This window comes from Diplotaxodon limnothrissa, linkage group LG7 (assembly GCF_057381915.1).
Source record: "Diplotaxodon limnothrissa isolate DT_005_m linkage group LG7, D_limnothrissa_male_GT1.1, whole genome shotgun sequence".
Classification (NCBI taxonomy): Eukaryota; Metazoa; Chordata; class Actinopteri; order Cichliformes; family Cichlidae; genus Diplotaxodon; species Diplotaxodon limnothrissa.
In genome coordinates, this window is record NC_140602.1 from 44143689 (window position 1) to 44153336 (window position 9648).

At 39.9% G+C, this 9648-nt stretch overlaps 1 protein-coding gene across 1 annotated transcript; it reads right to left on the minus strand.

Moving 5' to 3' along the window:
• LOC146628868 (plasminogen receptor (KT)-like) lies at positions 1–8759 on the minus strand. Its single transcript, XM_085358143.1, has 4 exons — positions 8668–8759; positions 2615–2745; positions 2389–2498; positions 1–1495 (listed from the first exon to the last, which is right to left on the minus strand). Exons 1-4 carry the CDS (start codon positions 8746–8748, stop codon positions 1368–1370), a joined length of 450 nt encoding a protein of 149 aa, XP_085214269.1. The 5' UTR covers positions 8749–8759; the 3' UTR covers positions 1–1367.
• Between the last annotated feature and the right edge of the window lie 889 nt (positions 8760–9648).

The following is a 9648-nucleotide window of genomic DNA, read 5'->3' on the forward strand; positions in this document are numbered from 1 at the left end:
TCACACCTACAATTAAAATTTTAGTGTTGAAAATAATACATTTTATCTGTCAATACAAATGTCTGAGAATCTTTACCAATAATGCACCATTACATTTTGATCACTTCAGCTGTTGGTTATCGGCAACTGCAAAAGTTACCAGCCTGGCAGAGGGCATTTCATCAAAACAAAGCTTCTTAGAAAGTAACACGTCTATGACCTGGATAGAAAAGAACCACAGACTGAATACAAAGGATGGATTGTAGCCACTGAAATGAGAAAGAAAGGGCAAGCCTTTGCTGTTCCAGGACAGCAGGAGCTGAATGTAAAGGAGAAAAAGTGGAGGGTTTGGATGCTACGTCCATCTTTTGCATACAGTCTATCATCTAAACAGAGAGGCAAGTGACCTGCAACAGTCATCAGTGTTTCAGGAGCTTTTTAAAGGCGACGTATTACACATAAGAGCCAGATAAAATGAGCTGTTATGAAGAGTGTTTAAGAGAATTTCTGCTCTGCACTGGTCTAATTGCAGCTTTGACCAAAGTCAACAATCATTGTCTTACCACTTTGTTCAATCATCATCATTACATTCATGAACCAGGCTTATAGCAGCTGGTATTCTTGTTCATCTAAATACAACAAAACCCCCCAGAGAGATAACATAAACTGATTAATATTACTATCAATTTCCCTTCAAGTCCATCATACATAATCAAAGCAAACCCTGGAAAATAACAACCTAAAGAAAACACTGATGATATAACTGCAATTGTGCAATATTTAGAGACAAGTTATCTGCTGTGGTCACACAATGCTCTCTTAACACTGTAATAAAACTTAACTCATGGATCAACATGTGGCATACACCAATCAGGCATAACATTATGACCACTAGCAAAGTGAGTAACACTGATTCAGACTATTCAACACGGAGGCCACACCTGGCATCTTGGTGCCAGATATCATGTGATGGGTCAGGGCCGCTTTGGCAGCAAAAGGGCGACCAACACAGTGTTAGTTAGGTAGTCATAATGTAATGCCCGATTGGTGTATCTGAAAGACTGAAATGAGACAGAATAAGGAGCCTTTCGTTCAATAAAGGTCAACCTGACAGAGAGAAATAGCAGAGCCTTAAAATTTTCCATGATAGAGGACGTTTGTTCTATAAATTATTACATTATTTCTCCAAGAAGGAGCTGAGGCCGCTTTTACCTTAATGCTACATAAAGTATAGTTGTGTATCGTTTAGGGAGTGGGTATGTTTTGGACAGCTAAACCTGAGGTTTCTTTGTGAGCCACTTCCCCGTCTTTGTGGTTTGTTGAAAACGAAATGTACAGTGGCTGCAGCTCCTCTCTGGAACCACGCTGTTAGACAATAACTAATTACATTATTTCTCCAAGAAGGCGCTGAGGCTGCTTTTAGCACGGCGGGCCTTCTCTATGCTCTCAAAGGTTGGAGTCCCTTGAGGTAACTGTAGACGGTCATTTTCAGTCTCCATGATATTCTCAGCTTCCCCTAAAGACATCATGAAAAACACATTTAATGGGTATAATTAGTGACTGCAATCTTTTTTAAAAATGTCATTAATGAATAACTAAACACAATATTTGTTAAACATTTAGATGCATTATTTGGTAAACAGTAAGGTCCATTTGGACAGAGACTTTTTCTTTTTTAGCATTTTGGTTCTGTTCATTACCACAATTAATTTTAAATATAACAACTTTAAATATAATTAACTCAGATCCAGTTGAACTGCCGACTGTCAGCCTTAATTCAGTGGGTTGAACAAAAAGATTGCACAAAAATGTGAGAACTAAAATGCAATCCCATCATTTCAGGACATCAAAAGTAACTGGACAAATAAAATAAAATGTATTCATTTGAATCGTGCTAATGCAAGCGCCACACCTCAAATCAACTCCAGGGCTTCTATCTGCTTAATTGATAATGACATAACAAAGGAAGTGCCCACACCTGCCCATGAAATAGCCTTTCAGTCAAATGTCCAATTACTTTTTGTCCCTTTAAAAAGCGGGGGGCACACGTTAAGGGGCCGGAACTCCAAAACCTTCATCCGATTTGAATGTGGATTTTCTCATATGAAAGCTGGGCGTCTACACATTATATAGATGCCCATCATAGCGGAAAGTGGAAATTGTTTTGGTAAACAGACACTATTCACGTATTTAAATATATATATGGACCTAACTGTATATTAGAGCCTGTGTTTTCTGGATATAGTGAGTCTGTGTTCTGCTGTTCAAAGTAAAATAATCCTCTAAAGCCAAAGCAAAGAATCACTATATAATGCTTGATAAGGATTTATTTACCCGTCTGTGCACCCTCTTTTTAAATGTTAAACAGGTTTCCTTAAGATGATGATGCCTGTAAGTGTGTAGCTTTACCTCTCATACGATTAATAAGCGTTCCATAGGCGCTGTCCATCTGGTAGGCAAATATGAAACTGAGAGGTATGATGGGAGCCAGCATGCCTGGGTTCTTTCTTTTAATAGCTCTAAAGAAAAATGATGATAAACAGAAGACAATATTTAACTGCAAAGATAAAAGCACAACACAGAGATGAGTCTGTGTGTGTTTGTGTCAGATCTTTGTGAGGTGTTAGAATCTCACCCTGCAGTTAGTCCCACTGTGGCCACCGCAAAGAAACTGCCAAAGTATTTCAGAAACTCTCTGGACCAGGCGATCTGCATCGCCATCTGCCGCTCTCTCATCTGGTTCTGCATCAGAATCTGGCGCTCCATCTGGGCACATGCACGCGCGCACACAGACACACAAAAATAAATTAAGAAGAAATGATGAAATAAAATTTTCCCTGCTTGGTAAGATTTCATTTTCAGTTATAATCAATTTCAGTCAATTACTGTTGATCAGAGCTGTAATAATCCTCTGATTCATCAGTTAATTGTTTTATGAGAGTACAGACAGTTTAAAGAGATCTCCATAAGCACCAAAGGCTTAGTACTTTTTAAAAAAAAGCCCCTAAAAACTTGTAGGAAGTGTACATTACGTGAACAGAGATGTGATTAGTTGGGAGCACAGACTGAACTTCTATGTATGCTTGAGAAGTTTCTTTGGAATTTTTTTTAAGTCATGAAACTAAACCCTGGAATCCACTGCTGTAAACATGCCAACTACAAACACTACGCTCTAGGGAAGGAGGAAGTGACAAACTTTTCATCTCCACAATCTGGGTGTTTCGTACTCCTGACATCGACTCTTGGCTGTACACTCTTTAGGTTCAATGGAAATTACAGGAATGACTTCTGTAATTGACAGTGTTTGTTCTTTTAAAGCCAGCATCCGCTGAAACAAACTAGTGAGTAGTCTGAGCACACTTAAGGGTGTCCCCCTTTAACGGCCCATGTTGTGAATGAGTGAAGAATGCAATTATGAAAAGAAAGCATTTCCCGCTCCTCCACACCATGTGTATGAGCTGCAGGAACGGGAAATGGGGTGACACGTTCGCTGAAAGGTCAGCTTTCATGACGGCTTCATCTGGGTCACAAAAAAGGAAGTAAATGGAAGATAGAGGATGTTAAATTTGAATAAACTATCCTGAAACTCACTCCAGCATCTAAGTACATAGATGCTGCAGGGTCTCCATCTTATAAAAATGAAGCAGTTCAATATGCCCATATACACAAATACGTAACATAAGTAAAGATCACTGCACATCTTTGCTCAGCCACCAGTTTCACATTATTAGTTAGTTTGTCTCCAAAGCACTCAACCTGAAATGGCCCTCTGATGTACTCATTCCTAATCATGTCCTTCATGGTCACTCCAAACAAAAAAATCTTAACATCTTCAACTCTGTCACCTCCAGTTTTCCAAACCACACATCATAGCATCTTAAAAACCTTTCCTTTCAGTCTGCAACTATCCATCACAAATTACCGCTGACACTCGTCTCCACCCACTGTTACTTTGGATGGTTGGATGCTATTTAAACTCATCCACTTTCACTGCCTCTGCTCCTTCAATATTCTGCCCATCTCCCTCTCATTTTTGTGCTGATGCCAAATGACTCATGAGTGTTTATAATAATGAACACTTATAACAACAATAATAATGATAATGTGTCATCTACATTAAAGACTTCAGGGTCTTTGTATAACATTCTTTACCATTTTCTGTTTCTACAGGCTGTTTGTATGGGATAGCTACGAACCCATAAGTGATAAATTAGCCCTATTAGTGTAGATGTGCAATTCAAAACTAGACAAACATATCTGCTGGTGGGAATATCAAAAGGAAAAGATTTGGTTTTGGCAAGCTCAGACAAGCAGCAGACTGTGACTCTGGGACAGGACTGGAAAAAGCAGAAATGAACCAACGCAGTCTGAGGGTGACATTTGTGAAGGGTGCAAGTATGAACACAAAGCGGGACACTAACTTGAAAACAGATGCACACAAATCATCATGATCTACACATTGGAAGAAGGAAAAGAAACAGATGTAACATGTGAGAAAGAAAAGCAGAGCAAATACATGCGGAAAATATGTGCAGCAGGTATTCCTGATGAATACAAAATATTTCATGTTAGGGTTTTTTTGTGGATTAAGGTTTTTTTTTTTGCATGTTTGCAAACTTTGACTTTTGGGCACTCTGTATGCTCTCATGCTTTTAAAAATGATTTGTCCAAAATTGGATATGGAGTAATGTTCCTAAATGCACTAGTAAATCCACAAAGAAAGGACTCAAGGAGAAGACCTGAGGTGCCTAACCAATGCTAAGATTTCAATTCTATTGAAATATTGCCAGGGGATTGAAAATAGGCATTTAAAAAAGCATCTTACAGTTACAGTAATTTGGAAAGATTTCAGAAAGCTTTGACCCTCTTTGACTCCATCTTTCCAAAGAAAGTTCCTCCTGCTTAAGACAGCAATATGAACATCTGAGCCCAGTGGTGTATTTCCACAGAAGAATTTCTTTTTGTGACTAAAAATTGAGGAAGAGTGTCCAAATGTGTTTAACTTTTTTTTTGGCAGCAATAAACATGACAGTTTACTTATTTTAATTTAAGACATGTTTAATTTTAATTAAGTTTAAAACTTTTTTATTTAATGTAAAATTATATATATTTTTAAATTTACTTTCAAATTCTTCAGTTGCTGAATGGGCTGCATAGTTTTCATAAATTGCATAGTTCAGAATAGCTATAATTGTACCAGATGGTTGCATTCAGTTAAGTTGGACTAGACCAGTGGTTCTTAACCTTGTTGGAGGTACCGAACCCCACCAGTTTCATATGCGCATTCACCGAACCCCTCTTTAGTGAAATTTTTTTTTTTTTTTTTTCAAATTCAAGACATAGATATGTTTTTTTACTGGTGCACAAAATGAGCCGTACATGAACATCACCTTGTTCAAAGAACAAAACCAACACAATGCATGAACTTACAACAAATTACATACCTGCAAATCAGTGTGACTTCTGCTGTTGCCTTTGAGAGACCAGTTCAGATATGCGTGGCTTCACCTTGGCAAGTGCCAGTCTCATGTCATTTTCACAGAAAAGTCTGTTCCTTTTCTTCGTTTTTATGTCCAGCATCGTCGAAAAGGATTGCTCGCAAAGATATGTTGTAACAAATGATATAAAAAAATCCAGGGCTTTCTTAGCAATAATTGGATACTTGTCCATTTGTCGACACCAAAACGTTGAGAGTGTTGTTGTTCTGAAGAGTTGCTGTTGAACCTGGCTCTGCTGAATTTCAATGATTTCGTCAAGGTATTCATCATTGACATCTGCTGTCTCAACAGCAAACGTGAACGGCTGTCTCACCCATGCTGGATATGACTCTCTTGTAGGGAAATATCTGTCGAGAGACTTTGCAAGCTCATCTAAGTGCGTTGCAATTGTTTGCTTCAGTTCCGTGGATACAGAAACATCTCCGATTCCAGACACATCTTCGACCTTACTTACACAGTTGTCCAGAAGGGGGAAGTTTGCAAAGTTGTTGTTCTCTGTTCGTCGTTTCCATAACGTTAGCTTTTTTTGAAAAGCCTTCAGGTGTTCTTCCGCTTCTATGATATTGACTCCACCACCCTGCATCTGCTGATTGAGATGATTGAGAGCTGCGAATATATCAGCCATGTACGCTAAAATGAGAATGAACTCAGGATTTTTGAAGCAATCTGCATGACAGTGTTGGTGCTCTTGCAAAAACAGGGCTAATTCCACACGCATGGCAAAAACACGATTCAGCACCTGTCCCCGGGATAACCACCGAACATTAGAATGGTACAGAAGTACCTCGAATTCAGAGCCCATTTCTTTACACAGCTCACTGAAGATGCGGTGCCTCAGAGCACTATTTCGCACATAGTTCACACATTCCACCACGGTTTTTAATACTTCTGCCATTTTTGGAGGCAAGGTTTTTGTTGCCAATGCATGCCTGTGCAAAATACAATGAGTCACAATGATGTGTGGTGCATCGGCTTTTACTAGCGCACCAAAACCAGAGTTTCTTCCCAGCATGACGGGAGCTCCGTCTGTACAAACTGCAGAAACCATGTCCCATGAAAGATTGTTGTCTCCGAAGAAGTCATCCACAAGCTTCTTCACATCGGCTGCCTTAGTTGTTGTTGTAAGAGGCTTACAAAATAAAAAATCTTCTTTTATCATGTCATCTTTCACATAGCGCACAAAAACAGTAAGCTGGCTTAGATTAGCAACGTCTGTGCTCTCATCGAGCTGAAGGCTGAATTTTGCCGGGCTTGAAATCAGATCGGCGACTACTTGAGCCAAGATGTCTTTACTCATGTCTTCTATTCTGTCGCTGACGGTGTCATTTGAAAGAGGAATTTGTGATAATTTACCTTCGGCCGCTGTTCCGAGTATCAGATTTGCCATCTTTAACGCGGCTGGTTTCACGAGTGTTTCACCAATGGTGTGTGGCTTGCCCTGCTTTGCGATCAGGTAAGCAACTTCGTACGATGCTGTGAGGATCGGTTTGTTAACGGGTACAAATCCAAGAGCAGGCAGAGTGGGCCTTTCATCGAATCTGGCTCTCTTCACCTTGAATTCAGCAAGTGTTGTGTTCTTGTATTCCCCGTCTCCATGCAGCTTCAAGAAGTGTTCCTTTAGTTTTGCCGGTGCGAGACTAGAGTTGCTCAACTTGGCGTTGCAAATCATGCAGATAGGACGCTCACTCCCATCACGTTCCGTGATACATGTAAATCCATATTGTACATATTCGTCCAACCACTTTCTTTTTTTGCCCGACATAGTTAGTATGGATTAAAATGTTAAAAAAAAAATCACGCGAAGTACTACCACGACATTCACATGTTGACTACTGCGCGCGCTACATTCCCCGCAGCCCTGATTGGCCAAGCAGTGTAGCATGATCGTCTGCAGCCAGTGATGGCCAGAAGGGGGCGTGTCATCACAAATTTACACGATAATTCGGGCGTGGCTGGACCTCTGCGACCTCCGCAGTGGAGGCTCTGCCGAACCCCTGAGACCGACTCACCGAACCCCTAGGGTTCGATCGAACCCAGGTTAAGAACCACTGGACTAGACTGTAATACAAACCATTCAATTTGTCAACAATAAAACTGACTGAAATGAGAGAAAGACTGAGTGTGAGACTTTGATATTAGATAAAATGAATATTGATAAAGTTTATCTTTATGTACAGAATATGAATATCGCAAAATATTTTTAAAAAAAATCACAATAATATCGTATCGTGCTTTAAATATTGTGATAATATCGTATCGCGAGTTGTATGGTGATTCCCACCTCTACCCCCTACTATAAATCCATTTTGATGGCACCAATTCCTCATTCCTAGGAAGTCCATTCTCAAAATATGTGTACCGTACATATGAGCAGCCACAGGAGATTTTTGAAACTGTGTATCAGGCACCGAACTAGACCACATGTTAGAATATGTATCCCCGCCTTCCAGAACTGCTTTACAGACTTGGATCCACATCTTACTAACACACTATAAGAGCTAGAAAAATGAGAAGAGTGAGGTTAAAGCTGAGTGTATGCTCACCCCAGTCCAGAAGCCATAGCATGATCTTCACCAGGGTAACAAACTTTTTTTCTACCTGTGCAAGTTTCCTCTTTAAGTAGAATCACAGTGGTACCTGCTGTGAAATCACTTTGGGCTGGTTTTTGACTTTGGTGTGTAGTAATACTTAAACACTAAAAGAAAGATGGTATGCGTGTCGTCATTAGGACAGGGGTTTGTGTCAGTGTGTGGGACAAAGGAAGTAACGCACAGTGATCACACTACTCAGACAATGAGCAGTGTAGTTAATTACCTCCTCCAGAGAGTAGTGGGAAAGTAGTGGGTCTAAATGGATTTGGTTGTAGTCATAGAGATTAAAAATGTTTGCAGACCTACAGTTGCTGTGGATGTCTCCTGTACTCATGGAGCTGATACAAAAATAATGCAAATAAACAAGTGCACAATTTAAACTTAGTCCGACATCATTTCAGCATCTGCAACTAGTACAATTTCAAAGTATGAAGGTAAAACCTTTTGGTGGGAAGGTTTGGGGCAATTTTATGTGTTAAAAAATAATTAAAAATCTGCTTTTTTTTTTTTTTGCTTTTTCACTTTCACCATCTTTCACTAGTGAAAGATGTCACAGCAGAGGTCAGAGGTGATGTGCAAGTGGATGCACTTTCACTCACCTGCAGCCGTGCATTCGTTAGCATGAATTCTTGTTGCTTTTTTAAATTGTCATCCATGGATTTGGACAGCAGGACACCCATGGCTGCGTTGGCGTTTCTGTGAATTAAACACGCAGTCATTCAAACGTGCTGCTCTGCTCTCATCACAACAGCAAACAAAATTCCAGAGTCGGGCTTAGAAAAGCCACCTGCTTCAAACTGGATTTGTTTCAGCATGTAGTGACCTCTTCAGTCCTTCAGTGTCTCTTCACTTCAGCTTTAGCTTTAAGCCTCAACTCATTTTAAGCTTTCCCGTTAAGTTAGCGAATAACAACACGACTACTGTCTACACAGAGGAAGTATTTGCAGCCCACCAAAAGGTTTTACCAGAGAAAAAGAGGGGAAAGTGTTTTTTTTTTTTTTAACTTTTACACCAATTCAGGATTTTTAATAATGTCAACTCTAAGAAGCATATTTGTTTACAAAATGGTCACAAATAACAGGAAAAGGCGTTGATTTTTGTCAGATAAGACGATGAATTCGCCTCCTTCAAAAATACTGTAAATGCTTCAGCTAGAACCACAGTTACTGCCAAATGCAATAAATACTGAAGCACTTCCACAGGTAAGTGCTTACGAGCTTTATCTTATGATTGCCTATCAGGTATGCTTTTTGACTTGTGCTATGTTTAAAGTGATAAATGTTACAAGGTCAACAGTAATAAAATAGCTGGCTCCTTTTTTTTGAATGAAGGTGATACATGCGTGCAGCTTCATGCATACAGAATGGATGAGGTGCTGCAACTGAGACCCGCCGTTTGTCTTTTCTGGTCGGCGAGTGGAGAATCACACAGGCTGGTCTGCAAAGAGAGCTTTAGGATGCTTCCTCCCACTGTCCACTGCATCGTCCATCCACAGGGTTTGCAGGGCTGGCTCAACCCATGGCTGCCACACCACTAAGATGTTTTCAGAAATATGCAAGCATGCAACAATCATGTTTTAC